General features: G+C 38.7%; 1 protein-coding gene across 3 annotated transcripts in view; it reads right to left on the bottom strand.

The window, feature by feature from the left end:
- Nucleotides 1-111: 111 nt before the first annotated feature.
- Nucleotides 112-17,906, bottom strand: part of taok1b (TAO kinase 1b) — a 33,295-nt gene continuing 15,500 nt past the window's right edge. For all 3 annotated transcript variants that reach the window (XM_051877031.1, XM_051877032.1, XM_051877033.1), the window contains exons 6-20: nt 16,991-17,087; nt 16,228-16,341; nt 16,058-16,149; nt 15,875-15,968; nt 12,999-13,080; nt 12,699-12,866; nt 10,948-11,148; nt 10,685-10,822; nt 10,161-10,397; nt 9,620-9,748; nt 8,324-8,527; nt 7,899-8,138; nt 7,596-7,808; nt 7,191-7,373; nt 112-3,505 (exon numbers count right to left, since the gene is read on the bottom strand). In XM_051877031.1, coding sequence (XP_051732991.1) covers nt 2,990-3,505; nt 7,191-7,373; nt 7,596-7,808; nt 7,899-8,138; nt 8,324-8,527; nt 9,620-9,748; nt 10,161-10,397; nt 10,685-10,822; nt 10,948-11,148; nt 12,699-12,866; nt 12,999-13,080; nt 15,875-15,968; nt 16,058-16,149; nt 16,228-16,341; nt 16,991-17,087 — 2,708 coding nt within the window. In that variant the 3' untranslated portion in view covers nt 112-2,989. The remainder of the gene's footprint in view (nt 3,506-7,190; nt 7,374-7,595; nt 7,809-7,898; nt 8,139-8,323; nt 8,528-9,619; nt 9,749-10,160; nt 10,398-10,684; nt 10,823-10,947; nt 11,149-12,698; nt 12,867-12,998; nt 13,081-15,874; nt 15,969-16,057; nt 16,150-16,227; nt 16,342-16,990; nt 17,088-17,906) is intronic.

Raw genomic sequence — 17,906 nt, 5'->3', positions numbered from 1 at the left:
ACTTGAACACTGATCATGAAAAGGATGTAATGGAAAGAATACACTTTTCTAGTACACTTAGATTTGAAACATACAAAAATGGATTAAAAGATAAAAATGACAAAACCAATATATACTAAAATTACTTTATTACAGTTGATTTATTTGTCCAGTAACCCCCTGCCAACAAAAGGAGTAATTACAAACAAAACATTACATTTGTCCCCTTAAGTGTTCATAATTTTTATATTTTTTTAATTCACTTATTGTAAGTGTTTTTGTTATGAATAGCCATAACAACTTTTGTAATCTCTCCAACATTCAGTTTTTCACAATCTATACATTTTAATACAGGTTATATATGGATTGCTATGGTAATGTTGAAGCAGGAAAAATGAGACAATGACCATCGAAAGAAAATGATTGAAATACTGGTAAACACACTGTACAGAGATGTACCACCTTCTTTGAATATTATTTATCTTGTTGTTTTCACACTTATTCAAAGGCTCATTAAAACAAGGAGCTTCCAAAGAAATCTACTCTCATACGACAGGGCACACCGCTCTCCTTTGGAAAATACTGCATGACCCTGTTTGCAAGAGTAAACTCAATGTCAAAAAGATCACATTTTGAGTCTATGGCTGTTCCTCTGGTCCAGTGATTCCATTAGAGTACTGAATGTTATTAGATAATTGGCATGTTATATATATTCTCATGTTAATTTGTTACATTTGGCCCAAATCTTTAGAATTGGCGATGCATTGGCTCAATTGCTTTAGTTAGACTGAGAAAGGCAACTTCATGAAATCTGCAATCCCATGCATATACCAGAAGTGTGCCAAAATAGTGTTTAGAATTGATAGATATTGTAGACAGCACTTTCTTTTCTTGGAAAAATGTTTTTGAAGCTCTTCTGTAATAGGCATGATGGCAGTTGAAAATGTTTCTCTTTTTTTTTTTTTTGCCCGAAACAAAAGAAAACCAATGGCATTTATGTTTCAGAAGATTAAAGTTCACTGCTGGTTCACAGATAACAGAACATGAGTACTGGCACGAGTGAATATGGTAATTGATACCTTTGAAAGCAAGGAGAGCAAGAAGCAAAGAAAGGATGATGGAAAAATCCATATAAAGAGTGATATCCTCTGTGTGAATCTAATTGCGGGGAAAATAAAATCTTTTTTGGCTTCGCTTGACACCTCTGAGAATATGCTGTGTATATATATATAATTTTTTCCTCTTTTTAAATAATCAATATTAGAAACCAAGTTATTTTTTATTTTATCTTCACATTCAGGCAATTAAATTTTAGTCTAGTTTTAACTTGGGTCTCTCTCTTGATTTCAATTTATTCATGTATTCAAAATTCTAAATATACAATATACACAAATGTTTTCCTATACATCTCACTTAAAGCTGTCTTCTGGCTGTATACCCTTCCACCATAATGTTTTATATGATATCTAACCTTGTTTTCCATTGCATTTTTAATCACTTTTTTTTCTACATGCTGTGACAAGTGTTCGGTTGGAGGGTGGGCAGCAGTCACTGGAGCTCTGGGGTGGGTGTGGAAGAAACCAAGGCATTGCAGGGACGACAGCAGCGGCACCCACCCGCCCAGCAAAAACATTCAGCGGTCTCAAGCCTACCCAACCTAGACCTCCCCACCCTAAAATCCACACAACACGCTCTTGTTAAACCCAGCCTAAGAAAGGGGAGGAGGGGGCACCCGAGGTCCAGGAGATCTGCTCGTATATGATTGTAGTGATCAACTAAGAATAGAAAGGGATGGTAAAGTGCTTTTCTGTGATGTTAAGCTCAGTGAAAGAAGGTGTGAATGTGACAGGCTATTCTCCTTTTGCATAGTTGTGATTGTTACCTTTGGCATCACTAAATCAAAAGACTAAAACGAACGTTAATATGCAACAACAGCTTTTGCCATACTGTTATGCAGGAGTGGAGTTGTACCGTGCCAACATGCTTTAACGCTCATGTACATTCACATAACAAAACCTGTTTAAGGTGTCATTATTCAGTGTCACATATTCAGTCCAAGACACCCCCACTTTTCAAGACCCTTAAAGTACCTTCACATTAATATAGTCATTTTGCACACCTACCTTATAACCACCTATGTCCTTTTGGCATATAGAAATGGAACAAATCTTTTCATACACTTGCTATCAGAGTTTTACGCTTTGTTTTCAAAAAGCAAAATGGCATCCTGCTCTCCACACTGTTTTTAGTGAAGGGTTGGCAATGCATGGCAAAAGTGTGATGGTAAAAAAAAAAAAAAAAAAAAAAATCACGATAATTCAATAATCAAAATAATACTCCTAGCATTTCACAGTATCTTTTCATAGTTAAAATTTGTTCTGGCACAAAAAGAGCATACTGTTTATTAACACATTAAAACATTAGTGCTTTATAAAAGACTACGCTAGACAAAATCAAGTGCACTGTAAAGCTTGATTCTTTCACATTCTGCTATCCAACCTTTAAACCATATATATATTTGCAATTGTTTTCCTATAACTTCTTTAGAAACATGGATTCATATGCATTCAACTCCCACTCTTTGCAACGAATCCAGCCAAAACAACCTGACCATGATAAAAACCCACTGCATAAAGACTTTCATACAATACACAGCATTCATTTATTCATTCTTACCATCACTAACATTCTCATTTCAAATCTAACTTGCTCTAAAATGCACATCGCATCACTGCAAAAATGACTTTGTCATTCTGGATTCTAGCTGATTAAACTTGCCAGAACATTTAAGTGCCCTTTCTGGCTGACATTCTGTAACTGGAACTACAGTGAATGCATTTTGTGCTTGCCATGTGTATAAAATATATATTTTGAGGACTAGAAATAAAGGAATGGATGTTAAAAAAAAAAAAAAAAAAAAAAAAAAAAAAAAAGACCATGGTGCCCCTTTATCCCTTCCCCTATGGCATTTTGGGCCAAGACAAGTGTTGTGGGTGAGCAGCGGGGGATCTTACGTGTAGGACAGGTGCGAGCCATTGGAAATCTGAGAGGCGATGCTGGCACTCCTGCTCATCCCCTGCTCACTGCGGCCCCCTGTGGTGGCCCGCCGTACTGCCTGGGGACTGTTCCGTAGCCCACTGCTTCCCCCACTTGAGCGCTGACTGCCTCCAGACCCGTGGTGCCCCCAGGGGGGCGGTCCCCCTGAAGACAGGCCGTGACCCCAGGGCTGCTGGATAGAGCCACTGTGGCTTGGGTGGTGGTGGTGGCCGTGCTGGCTGCCACTATGTTGCCCTCCCCAGTGTGACCCCTGAGAGCCTGCACCATGCTGGGAACCCCAGCTACTCTGGGCCCCTGGAAAGCTGTGGCTGTGGCCGTCGGACGGAGCCAGGCTGGAGAGCACCATGTTGCTGAAGCCCAGACGCATGCTTTCAGAGTCAAACGCCTCGATCTCCCGGGCCTGCTTCTCTAACAGACTGCGAATTCGTTCTGATCGCTCATTCTGCAGGGTAACCATCTCCTCTTCAATCTGATCAAAATCAAAATAGAATCAGGTAACACTTCAATGATGACATGACATTTTCCCAGCTACTGCAGGGATAGCTAAGGCTGGAATACACCACACAGTGTTTTTTGCCTCGATTTGCAGTCTGGAGTGTGCTGAAAGTCAGAGCTTGTCTGTCAGAGTTGAGAGACTGCACAGAAAATTGCGTATTGTATGATAAGCACAGACTTTTTTAAGCTTTAGACAATGATTCCATTCCAAGTGTGCCGCACAAGTCCTGAAAGGTGAAGCCAAAGCGTCTCGATCGCCCCCAGGTGGTTGGTCCCAGTATGGGTCATAAACCCCACCCTCTCCATGTAATTTAATGGGACGTGAGACAAACTAAACAATTAACCTTTTGAGCAGTACGTTCCCACATATGGGATTTAGGACGTTCAGTGATGTCACATAACTGCCAGAACTGTGTTTTCACGCTTTGGCTGCGAGACGGACGCGCTCAGCGCTTGTCATATATCACAACTATGCAGTGTTTTCAGCCACAATTTTTTTTTTTTTTTTTTTTAAGGTTTCAGACATTTAAATACACATACACCAGTAAAACAGTACCTTTAGAGTTTGTAAAATATACACTGATGTCAGACATCAGTAGAAGCAGCAATAACAATCCATTCAAATATAATTTACCGACGTTTATTCATATCAGACACACATAGTGAGCCTAAGTAACTATAAAGTTTACTCTATTATTCTTCCAATTCACCAGCCACTTACTTGCATGTATTTTGGGAGAAACTGATGAATTCACGTGCTGTAAATCCGACTGACAGGACTCTAAGATGGCAGCGACAATCTCGCATTATAGATCAAGATAAAGATCATTTATATAGGTTTTTAAATGACAAAACACACTCACTTACACATATTTGAGAATTGGAATATCAGATAGTTGATGACATGGTAAGCAACGTTTTGAATATTTTAAATAGAAAAGGTCGTATCTATCAGACCGTCACAATTTTGTTTATTTAAACGGGGAAAAATCTAAGATAACGATAGTAAATTATGGAGTGCCTCAAGGATCTGTGTTAGGCCCTCTGCTATTTTCAATATACATGCTGCCACTTGGTAATATTATAAGAAGACATGGAATTAGTTTCCACTGCTATGCCGATGATACTCAATTATATATTTCAACACAACCAGATGAAAACTCTAAATTATCCAATCTGACAGAGTGTGTTAAAGAAGTAAAACACTGGATGACTAGTAATTTTCTTCTATTAAATTCAGATAAGACTGAAGTATTACTTATTGGGCCAAAAAACTGTACACAGAATCTCTCAGACTACAATTTGCATTTAGAAGGATGTACTGTTACTCCATCCTCGACAGTTAAAGACCTGGGTGTTATATTAGACAGCAACTTGTCCTTTGAAAATCATATTTCATATGTTACAAAAACAGCCTTCTTCCACCTCAGAAACATTGCTAAGATACGGAATATGTTATCTGTTTCTGATGCAGAAACGTTAGTTCATGCTTTCATGACATCTAGACTAGATTACTGTAATGCATCACTAGCTGGTTGCCCTGCTTCCTCAATAAACAAGCTACAATTGGTACAAAATGCAGCTGCTAGAGTTCTTACCAGGTCAAGAAAATATGATCATATAACACCAATTTTATCATCTCTTCACTGGTTACCTATTAAGTTCCGTATCGATTATAAAGTACTGCTAATGACCTATAAGGCTCTAAATGGTTTAGCTCCTGTGTACTTAACCGATCTTCTATCGCCCTACAATCCTTCATGCTCTTTAAGATCACAAAACTCTGGACTTCTGGTTGTACCTAGGATAGCTAAGTCCTCTAAAGGAGGGAGAGCGTTTTCACATTTGGCTCCTAAACTCTGGAATAGCCTTCCTGATAATGTTCGGGGCTCAGACTCGCTCACCCAGTTTAAATCTAGATTAAAGACACATCTCTTCAGCCAAGCATTCACATAATCCATCTCATATCAGATCAATTGCACATGACTATCTTTGCTTAATGTTATGAACAGCAGCTATGCTAATTATTCTCCATTTGCTTTTCTGTTTTACCTCGGGACGCCCTTCCCGAGGTGACTAGAGAGTACATCAGTTTCAGTTTGGATCCAGCCTCTTAAGAAGACCTCAGATGACTAAAACTTTGGAAGAGACGGCGCCAACTCCTGCGATGACTTCAGAAGATGCAACATCTGGATCAACACGCACATTCACATTCTATAAATCCTAATTATTGTTAATATGTAATTCATTTTTCCAGGAGCTCTTTGCTTCTACCTCCAATTAAACTGCTAACAGTGATTGTATGTTAATCGCCTAAATTATTACATTATTAGCTAACTGCAGTCTCCAAATTGTAATGTTGACATGCATTCTCTGTAAAGCTGCTTTGAAACGATATGTATCGTGAAAAGCGCTATACAAATAAATGTGAATTGAATTGAAAAAAAAAAGGAAAAACAAAATAATAGTGATACATCTGTCATACAGTGTTATTGTGGCTGCGGTGTGTTACATGACAAGCATGACACGTCGCCATGGAAACGATAAGGGAAACATTCTAAAATAACGGTCACCTTAAAAAAAAAAAAAACTCACTCTGGGGGGGTCAGCTAGAATATTTTAAACTCAGGTTTGAAAGGGTTAAATTACACTTCGAATATTTTTTTTTTTTCCCCAAAAATGGTTTCTGTCATTATGTAGTTTTTAATCATGCTGATGTAAGTTATTTTTTAAATAAGTTTGGTTTTAGTTAGTTATTTGATGCTATAAAAAAAATGGGGTTGTGACATCATGATTGACAGCTGTGATTAACAGCTTCTCTGAGCTTCTCTACACTTCATGCTCACTACTGCGCAGACTCAGGTCCCGAGTTCACTACTGCGCACACCCCGAATCAACACAAGATGTCAGTGCCGTATTGGGACATTGGCAGCTTCACTTTTCTACAATAAAAGAGAGTGGAGGTGCGTCGTCCATATTTTTGTACAGTCTATGTTCCATCCAGTTGGAGGACATTAAACATCTTTGATATTTTGAGGCGAATTAAAACACATCGTTGTCATTTAACATGCATCTCCAAGCAACGACAGGCATGGTTCAGTGTAAGTTTGTTGTTGTTGGAACGACTTTAAAGTCTATTAGTGTGTGATCCTCAGTCAGCTAGTGTTTGATGCCTAGTGTTCAGATTTTAAAAGTTATGTAGTGTATTCCAGCCTTTAGACAAAATACCATGTCAGTTGTTGACCCTCATGTCATTCTAAACCTGTATGCACTTTTCCATGGAACATAAAAGTAGAAATTTTTGAGGAATCTACAATTTTTTTTCATTATTTTTATTATAATATTGTATTCAGATTCAAAAATCAACATCATTAATGTTCTTTCACAAGTAGTAAGTGAATGTGATGTGATTTTTTTTAAATTTCTTTTTATTCTGGACATGAATTTAGGCTAAGATGTTCCTCAAAACTTTGTAAATGCTTCAGAACTTTCAACCTTTGTATTGTCCCAGAAAAAAAAGATTTTGAAAACAAGGGTAAATGATGACAGAACTTTCATTTTTGGGTGAACTATAGCTTTAATTCTTATTCTGGAACGTCAAAAACTTTCCCCCTGTAATTTCTGTAGTGTGCTGCCTGGATTTGTATCAGTTAACATACCTTCTGTTCAAGAAGAGCCCTCCTCAGCGAAACCCTCTGCTCCAGCTCTTTCCTCTCACGATCGTGCTGTGCGTCCGTCTGCATTTTGATCTTGCTCTGATAGGCATTTAGCAACTCCAGCTCCTGCTGCAGCTGCATCCTTAGCACCTGACATTCAGCCTCCTGTGCCTCGTCCAATCGCAGCTGAGGAGCAAGATGGGAGGTGGAGTTACATTTAGAACCAGTGCGTAAAAGGCAAGAGATGCCACATTATCCACATTTAAATTAGGATAACATATTTTCACCTCTTGCATTTCATAGGCCCACAAGTAAATGCTGTGGAGTAATTGCATCTGAAATTTGTGATTGGTTCAAATTCTTTGACGGCTTTATAGGAAGATATACACATAACATGGCAGGACTCACAGCTTGTGTGGAAAGCATGTCATTGATGGAATGATCGTACTGCTCAGCAAGGATGGCTAATTTCCGTGTCTGCTCCTCCTTCAGCCTCTTCAGCACAGCCTTGTGGTCAGACTTGGGCGTGGTTTCCAGGAGGTGGTTGCGCAGGGCCTTATACTGCCGTGTCTGGATCTTACACGTGTCCTGGAACTGCTTCTTGATCTGCAGCTCTTTAGACTGATGCAGATCAAAGAGGAGGAAAGGCTTACTCACCCCACAAGACTAGTATGCACTATAAAAACAAGCATAGACTAAAAGGAAACACACCTTAAGGCTTTTGGGCTGTTGCCGGACCTCCATGACATGTTTGCGGCGCAGCTCTCGCTCTCTGCGTTTGTTGTATTCTAGCTGGTTGGTGAGCTCAGTCTGATGCTGTAAGCGGATCAGCTCCGTACGCATCTTCTGGATGGTGCCCAGCTGCCTCACCTCCAGCTCCTGCATGGACTCATGTTGGCGGAGCAGCATGGCATGTTCCAGATCTTTCTGCGTTTGGCGCTTATTAAGTTCCTGGATAAAGAAAATCTCTTGTCATTATATTTGTTTTCTTTGGAAATAAAAATATAGGACATAAAAATGTCTTTTTTTAAATTAAATTAATCAAAGAAACAATGGATAGATTAGTCAATTTTCAAAATAGTCATTGGTTACAATCCTATTTAGGACAGCTATGTCATGAGGATAAGAAACTCTACCTCCCGCACGAGGTCTTGCTCTACATTGTGTTTTGCAATGAGGATTCGGCGTTTAAAGCGCCGACATTCCAGCTCCAGGTACTGGCGCTGTCGGCGGAGCAGGTTGGCTTCCTCCTCTGCCTGGTAGTGCTGAAAGTTCTCCTTCTGCTTCGACAGCCACTCCTGCTTCTCCTTCTTAGGGGTGGACTGGTTCTCATTTAGCTCCTAAACAGTGTGGAAAACATCAATAGGAGGTTAAGCGGAAATACTTACTTAATAAAAATAAATATTTAGCTACTTATATTTATATATGAATTTATAATTTATATTCACAATCTACTTGAATCTACTAAGTAACAATGTTCCCTCTTATCCTCTAGGATGTATATTGAAAACTGTCAAATGGCTGAACAATAGGGAAACAAGACTTTTTAGTAGTGATTCTGAGAAATTAACTTCAATTTTGGTTTCAGTAAAAAAATGTTCATTTAACCAAAAACCAAAATTAAAAATAAAGTTGATTTAATAATCAAACAAATTTGTATATAAACATTTAAATTGCATATAAGGCAGTTTTATATTAGCTTTTTAAATAATGATATAATAATGTTTTCTCAATTTGTTGAAATTTACATTTTTATGGAAGATTTATTCAAACATACATTAAATAATGAAGACAACATGTTAAAATATAGTATGTAATAGTAAACCTATAATATGTAATATAGCACATACATTTAGCAAAATGTTCCTATCTATAGTTATTTTTTCTAACAAGCTACAGACATTGAATTGCATTCCTGAGGTAAATGTAACATTATGTAACATTGCTTATAAGCTGTTTTATTGATGTCTTTTCACTGATTGAGCGATTACATAAGACATATTTGTGAAACTTGTTCCGTTTCTTCCAAAATACCTTCTGATGTTCAGGCATGTTTATTTTGTGCTAAAAATAGTAAAGTTTACATTTTGTAGCTTATCCATGTTGTGTGCACAAAAAAGGCACTGACAACCTAAATGCACCATTAGTGAAGTACTAATTAAATGTCAATGTTTCGGTCAATGATTTTGGCCCTTCAAAACGGTTTCAGCCAAAAACAAAAATTCATTTTCGGTATTTTCGGATGCCGAAATTTCAGTGTCTCTCTAGTTTTCAGCTGTTTTGACCATGCCAAAATCCGGCTTTTTCACTTGTCTTGATTCATTTGCACTGTCCATGCACAAAGATCAATCTAGGTAGAATTACGCCAAGATGAAAAACACAATTGGTGGATTCATAGGTGGGCAAAAAGCCGTGCTTGAATATGCCTATACCTCTTTCAGTTGCTCCTTGCGTAGCTTGTACTCTCGTTTCTGTGACTCCAGGAAGCTACTAAGCTCTTTCTTCTGCTGGGCTTGAATGTGCTGTTGGAATTTCTTCTCATCATTGGCAAATGACTTGGCCTTCAAGACAACATTCATGGAAAAATAAATAAATAAATTAAATATAAAAAATAGCTTTGTACAGAGCCTTGGTCATGATGAAGCAGAAAAGGACTACTACAAAGTAGGAAGCACATAATTCTCTAGAACGTCATTTTTTGATGTAACAATAAGATTTGTCTTCACTGGAATTGAGGGGCCTCGCTTACAGTTAATCAGAAAGGGGTGTCATACTTTTGGCCATGTTGTGCATGTGAAATATTATTACATGGTTAAGTAACTGTTGGAATGGCATAAGAGGAAGAGGGGAATTCCCAGTTTCTGAGCAGTTTTCAGGACTTCCGCATTACTTTCTGCATCTTTATGATAGAAGCCACCCAATGATTGTGCTTGGGTCTAGACAGATCATGTGACATGCCTCGCGTGCACTTACATCTTTCTCAATGGCTGCTTGGTTTTTCTTCACAAGTCTCTCCATCTCAGTGGCAAAGCTGTTCCTCTGGGCCTCCAGCTCTTTGTCCAGTCTCAGCCTGTGTTCGTCCATCTCTGCTTTCAGTTTGTTCTCCAGGGCCATAAGGTGCTTCTGGTGCTGCCGTCTCATGCGCTTGTAACCGGACATCTGCTCCCTCAGCTCAGAGTCCTGCTCGTGTTCCTGCATCTGTCGTGTGACCTGAAAGAGGCAAGAGGAGGGACACAAGGAAATGGAGGGAGAGGGAAGATGAATAAAAATTATCATGGTTTAAGACAAATGTAATAAATGTTGAACATTTCAAAAACCTGAGACTGGGCGTAAACAATACATTCTTGTGGTGTTTTACATTTTACACTGCCTATACTGGAAGCGACCAATGCAACGGTTTATCAGTTATAAAATGAGCAATTTTAAAATGACAAATCCAATGTGGACACTGTAGGATTGTGAAGCATTTCAGTACAGATCCAATTTGACTGGCTCACCAGCGAGGCTGTGCGGATGGTGGCAAAGTGCTCACGGTTGCGATGGTGTTTGCGTTGCGGGGGCTGTGCAGGTGCTGCCTGGGCTTCTGAGGGACGAGGATGCGTTTCAGGATCCCCATGGTAAACTTCCTCTTCTTCCTGATAGACACAAAAACAGGAAAATGTATGTTCACTGTTCACAGTTACTTAGTATAACAATTCTGGGTTATAAAGGAAGGCCTGAAAGTTTCTGTAATATTTTAGGAAGAGGTATGTGAACGTACAGGCTTCAGGTGTATGACCGAACTGTTAGACATAACAGTGTGGTCTTTCTCCAGATCAAGTTCACTTTTGTCGTCAGCAGCATCAGGAAGGCTGTTCACTGAGCTGCTCTGAGAGCTCGCACTGATCGACATGCTGGGAATGGACTGATTACTGCCCACACTGCTCACTGTGCCCGTGCGACCAGCATTGTGCTCCGGCTCCTGAACACACACACACACACACACACACACACACAGAAAATAGCAGTTCAGAGCATAGCAGTAATATTATGTGCTCTGTAATTATAAGTAATAATGACCTGATTTCACAGACAGGGCTTAGACTAAGCCAGGATTAGGCCTTAGTTCAATTAAGGTATTTAAGTAGCTTTTATAAACGTACCATAGAAAATACATTAGTGGTGTGCATCTTGAGGAAAAAACAATGGCTCTGACATATTTTAAGATATGTCAGTGCAAGCTACTTTCAGTTAAAACAGCTCAAACATACGTTTTAGTCCAGGACTAGCTTAGGCCTTGTCTGTGAAACTTTTTTCACAGTAATATCTATATATATATAAAATATATATATTTTGATCAAAAAACAGAGTAGGCTCAAAAAGACTGAGATCACAGAGTTTGAACATTTTTTATTACAATAAACTGCATAAACTTGACAAGTTTGTGTAAAACCTGTTATCCACCAAGATTTGAAAGATTATCATGTGCTTCAAAAGTAACCAAGAACATATGACCTTTTTCCAAAAGTGTCCCATTTTAAAAGGTACATTATGTAACTTTTTTTGTTCAAAATTAACAATTTTAAAAATGAGTCAATTCATCAATTTTTCTTCCAAAACATGTTTTTGTCTAACTCTGATTTACTATGGTAAGCCTATTATAAATGTTTATATTTTAAACCTGACGGGATGGTTTTCGCTGGAAATTGCATACACGTATCACTTGCCTGTCCATAAATAGAGAAAAGTGGCTACTTTGATGCATGTATGGTGTGGGAGTGGCATAGGTTAGTTGTCTTAACCAGTGAGAAAGGCTGACATGAAGCAGTTAAATCTCAAACCTCCGGGGACTCATGCATTTGAAATAAATAAATAAATAAATAAATAAATAAACGCTGGACAGAGGAGAGGCTGCTGGCAAAAAAATAGTGCGACAGAGCTTTGTTATAAAACAAGAATCAACATTGGCTTGGCTTTTCAGAGATGGCGAGACATTAGGGATTTGAAATGTTGAGATGACATTTTTATTACTCAACAGGTGAGTAAAGTATTTAATTGAATAGATAAATTGCCATATGTAGCTCTCTAACAGAGTTCATTATAAAGCATTATTTATTGTGTAAGGTAATTTCCTTATTTGTTGTAGTGCTGTGCTAGTATTTATTTTCAAGGAAGTACCGTGTCTATTAATGGGTAAAGCTACAGTAACATCTTCAGCTAATCAGCTTGAGATCCTTTCCATCTAAACTGGTTACATCTCTTAAGCCTAGTAGTGAATGTTTTATGAGCAGCAGGATAACAATATTCATCCGCACAGTCACGCAGAGCCGAAGCACAATCAAAACAATGTTCTTCCACAAAATGCATGCAGTTCTGTTTTTTAACCGCTAAAGGGCCAAAAGTTACATAGTGTACCTTTAAATTTGATTTTTAACTTTTTGAACACTCTTTGAGTTTGGCTCAGACTTTTGAATTTATATATGAGCCAATTAATGTTAAAGTATTGGAACTAGGGAAGGTTTGAGATCTGACCTCATCTCCCTCCTGGGTCTCAGTGGTCGGCCCATTGTGGGCCTCTTGAAATAGGATCTTCTTCATCTTGCGATACTGCAGGTTGTCCAGCTCTCGGACTGCATCTTTTGTCCGCAAAATTAAGTCCATCAGAACAGATTCTGGCCTCTCTCGCAGGACGAATGCATGCTATGGTTTTTGCAAAGAGTGCAGAAAATAAGGCAGTTAACTCTTAATTATTCAGGTGGATTATTAAAACTAACAAAAAAAAAAAAAAAAAGGTTATTTAAATTTCTTGATAATTCAATGCAAAGTAAACACCTGCAACAGATCCTCAGAGTGTGGTCTGTCTTGGGGGATTTTCTGAAGGCAAGAGTCAACAAAATTTCTAAAATAATCCGTCCTGAGGAAAGAGAATAACACAGCAGGTTAATCGACTCAGTAACGCAGAAATTGCTCAATATTTTTCATATTTATTATAAATATTGATTATTCATGCTTTAGCTCTAAAAATACTTAAAAAGGGTAATTTAAAATGGCTTCTATCAGAGGAACCTTCATTTCTACCAAACATACATTAGTTAAGTAGATTTAAAATTGTATAACTAAAAGAATATAAAAAGTTTTCATTTATATGCACCAATAAACAGTAATTTTTGCCTACATATACACTGCTCAAAAAAATTAAAGGAACACTTTGAAAACACATCAGATCTCAATGGGGGAAAATATCGTGCTGGATATTTATACTGATATGGACTGGGTAATGTGTTAGGAATGAAAGGATGCCACATCGTTTGATGGAAATGAAAATTATCAACCTAGAGGACTGAATTCAAAGACACCCTGAAAATCAAAGTGAAAAAATGATGCAGCAGTCTAGTCCATTTTGCTGAAATTTCATTGCAGACACCCAAAATGGTACTCAGTAGTTTGTATGGCCCCCACGTGCTTGTATGCATGCCTGACAATGCTCCTAATGAGACGACGGATGGTGTCTTGGGGTATTTCCTCCCAGATCTGGACCAGGGCAACACTGAGCTCCTGGACAGTCTGAGGTGCAACCTGGCAGCGTCAGATGAACCGAAACATGATGTCCCCAAGGTGTTCTATTGGATTTAGGTCAGGTGAGCGTGGGAACCATTCAATGGTATCAATTCCTTCATCCTCCAGGAACTGCCTGCATACTCTCGCCACATGAGGCCGGGCATTGTCGTGCACCAGGAGGAACCCAGGACCCACTGCACCAGCGTAGGGTCTGACAATGGGTCCAAGGATTTCATCCCGATACCTAATGGCAGCCAGGGTGCCATTGTCTAGCCCAGGGGTGGGGAACGTTGATCCTGGAGGGCCATTATCCTGCAGAGTTTAGCTCCAGCCCTGAAAAAAAAACACTTATCTGCCTGTAACTTTAGTACTCCTGAAGACCTTGATTAGCTTCAGGTGTGTTTAATTAGGGTTGGAGCTAAACTCTGCAGGACAATGGCCCTCCAGGATCAACATTCCCCACCCCTGGTCTAGCCTGTAGAGGTCTGTGCGTCCCTCCATGGATATGCCTCCCCAGACCATCACTGACCCACCACCAAACCGGGCATGCTGAACAATGTTACAGGCAGCATAACGTTCTCCACGGCTTCTCCAGACCCTTTCACGTCTATCACATGTGCTCAGGGTGAACCTGCTCTAATCTGTGAAAAGCAAAGGGCGCCAGTGGCGGACCTGCCCATTCTAGTGTTCAATGGCAAATGCTAATCAAGCTCCACAGTGCCGGGCAGTGGGCACAGGGCCCACTAGAGGACGTTGGTCCTCAGGCCACCCTCATGAAGTCTGTTTCTGATTGTTTGGTCAGAGACATTCACACCAGTGGCCTGCTGGAGGTCATTTTGTAGGGCTCTGGCAGTGCTCATCCTGTTCCTCCTTGCACAAAGGAGCAGATACCGGTCCTGCTGATGGACCTTCTACGGCCCTGCCCAGCTCTCCTAGAGTAACTGCCTGTCTCCTGGAATCTCCTCCATGCTCTTGACACTGTGCTGGGAGACACAGCAAACCTTCTGGCAATAGCACATATTGATGTGCCATCCTGGAGGAATTGGACTGCCTGTGCAACCTCTGTAGGGTCCAGGTATCGCCTTATGCTACCAGCAGTGACATTGACACTAGCCAAATGCAAAACTAGTGAAAAACAGTCAGAAAAGATGAGTAGGGAAAAAAAATGTCAGTGGCCTCCACCGGTAAAACCATTCCTGTGTTGGGGGTCATCTCATTGTTGCCCATCTAGTGCACCTATTGTCAATTTCATTAACACCAAAGCAGTTGAAACTGATTAACAACCCCCTCTGCTACTTAACTGACCAGATCAATATCCCAGGAGTTTAACTGACTTGATGCTATTCTCTGATTAATAAGTATTCCTTTAATTTTTTTGAGCAGTGTAGTTTTTACTAAAACAGTTGAACATGAACATTTCTGAGTGATGATATAAACCAATTGTTTTGAACTGATTCATTTTGAAGATTCAATTTGAACTAATGCCATTTTGCAAGTTTAAATCAGAGACTTCTTTTAAAACTCGCAATTCACATGGAAAAAAATGGTCAAATAAAAAGTGTGCAAAAATCACCCCAATATTTGATTTACTTCCTAGCCCTAATGCAATATAATAAATAATAAAATAAGATTAAAATTAAATAAGAACATGATTAACAAATTAAAAAAATGATCTTAATAAATAAATCTAACAGCATAGATTTATTTAGTACCATACCATAGCAAGTAGAACAAAAAGAAAAATAATTTAACGAATAGAAACTAAATATTTTCCACATTATATTTCATGCATATTTATAATATTAATTTTTACACCGTATAAATTGGGTCATTGGAAACTATATAGCTGCCTTTTAAATTTTAGGATGGGGTCTCTTGCATGAGAATATCATATTTTGGGTATCTGTGGCTTCTAAAAGAATGAAACCCTCCGCTATACATTACTAAAGACAACACTAGTTTCATGTCTGATTTTTTTATTACTAAACAAATAAGTCAAACAAGTAAATAAGTAAATTGATATAAATAAGTAATACATCTAATAGTACAGTACTTTAGTACATTTTAGGATGGGGTCCCTTGCATGAGACTGATCATATTTGAGGTTCAGTGGCATATAAAAGATTGAAAACCTGTGATAGAGGACTTACCATTCACTTGACTGCAGTGTGGGACTCTCATTCTGTGCTATATGATATAAGGCACTCATCGCATTCATGTTAAACAGAGGAGGCTTCCTTTCCGCTACAGCAAAAGGGAGAGGTAAAGTAAGAGACTTTCACAATGTGAAAGACACACAATTTAATTCACGATGAGCAGCATTTCTTTGTCACCTAGTTCTATGCAGGTGATCCCAAGAGACCAGATGTCAACCTTTCCATCATACTGTCCCTCGTCCATGGCTAAAATCACTTCAGGGGCCATCCTGAGAGGAGATGGGTGTGTTAATAACCAGGCTGTGTGAATGGAGTCATAATTACTCAGAGATACTCAGTGTGCTCACCAATATGGTGTCCCCACAAAAGAGTTGGCTGGAGAGGCGATGGAGGCAGAACCAAAATCTGCCAGTTTGACTTGTCCAGGCTCGGTCAGCAGGATGTTCCCAGCTTTGATATCCCTGAGTGAAGATGACAATATACACAGAATGGTCAACATTAGAGGTAGTTTTCTTTGACAGTCCCCGTTCTACACTTTTTCTTTTTCCATAATCAGTTTGACTATTACAAAATCTATTACTACTTGCGTTTCATTGTAACTTTAAATATTTGTGAGACTTTGTGACCATAAGAATCATCTGTTCTGACTATTTACTACTTTTAGATATCTTAACTACCTTTCTGGACCTTGAAAGTGGCCGTTAAATTGCTGTCTATGGAGGAGTCAGATACCTCCAGGATTTCATCAAAAATATCTCAATTTGTGTTCTGAAGATGAATGAAGGTCTTACGAGTTTGGAACGACATGAGGGTGAGTAATTAATGACAGAATTTTCATTTTTGGGTGAACTAACCCTTTAATTCAATGCAAACTTGCTAAAACATCATTTCTTTTGAGACTGCACTGTGACACACCTGAATAAATGTGCAGGAAACCCTCCCAGAGTATTCCGGTCTTCAGCGCAAGAATGCAAATGTTCGAAAGCTATTAGCGGAACCAATGTCATGAAATTCATTTGGTTCCCGTGGAACCAGTTTTCGACTCCCAACACTACTTAAATGCACAAGCACGCACTTTGCAAAAACATCAAAAAATTAAAATCCACTAACCTGTGAATCATATTATGGGAATGAAGGTATGCAAGGCCCTGCAAAGCACCATGTGTAATTGCTGCAATCTCAATTTCCTGAAGGGGCTTCTTGTGAACTAAGCAAAAAACAGTAAAGGTGCATGTTCATCAAAGTGACAATGATTTACAATTACATTTACGCATTTGACAGACTTTTTATCCAAAGTGATGTACACTGCATTCAAGATATATCAAGATACACTGCCGATGGAAATCAATCTGACAGGACTCACAAATCAAGTTCGTGGATGAGGTAATGAAAAAAGTTTTATAACCATTACGTTTGATCACACAATTTTCTTTCATTCTAATGAATTAGCCGCTAGTAATGTAATATTTAATGCTAAATTATTACTCATACATGTCACTTTATTTGTCAAATTAAATGGTGGGGTAATGCAGCGCAGTTTTACGTGTTCAAAACAATCATACTAAAATTACACTTAAACATACCCAAAGGCTGACTTACTGTGTATGTATAACACATACTGTTTAATTACACTGCCATAGACTTGTTAAACAGCGTTAGGAAATTAGGGCTGCTTGATATATCATTTTAACATCAATATCGCGATATGCGCATCCGTGATAGTCACATTGCAGGATGTGTGACAACAAGTCACGGACACGCAACATTAAGTCAAAATGCCCATCTCAGCGAGTATCCACGTAAACAGTCGGTTTATGTGTTGTGAATAATTGAGAAAGAAAATGGATGCGTATCATTATTGGATCTGTGCATTTGTCTTAAAGTGACAGCAGGCTAATATAGCCAAAGCTGTTTGTGTCAATCAAAAAATCACTTTTGTAGCTTTGACAAAGATAAATTGTATTAATTAATTAATTTTATTTCATTTATACAGTGAAGACTATGCCAGGTCATTTTACATTTGATT

This window comes from Ctenopharyngodon idella, chromosome 21 (assembly GCF_019924925.1).
Source record: "Ctenopharyngodon idella isolate HZGC_01 chromosome 21, HZGC01, whole genome shotgun sequence".
NCBI classification, from domain to species: Eukaryota; Metazoa; Chordata; class Actinopteri; order Cypriniformes; family Xenocyprididae; genus Ctenopharyngodon; species Ctenopharyngodon idella.
Note: the sequence above shows the minus strand (reverse complement) of the source record. Positions and strands in the feature narration are given on the sequence as shown.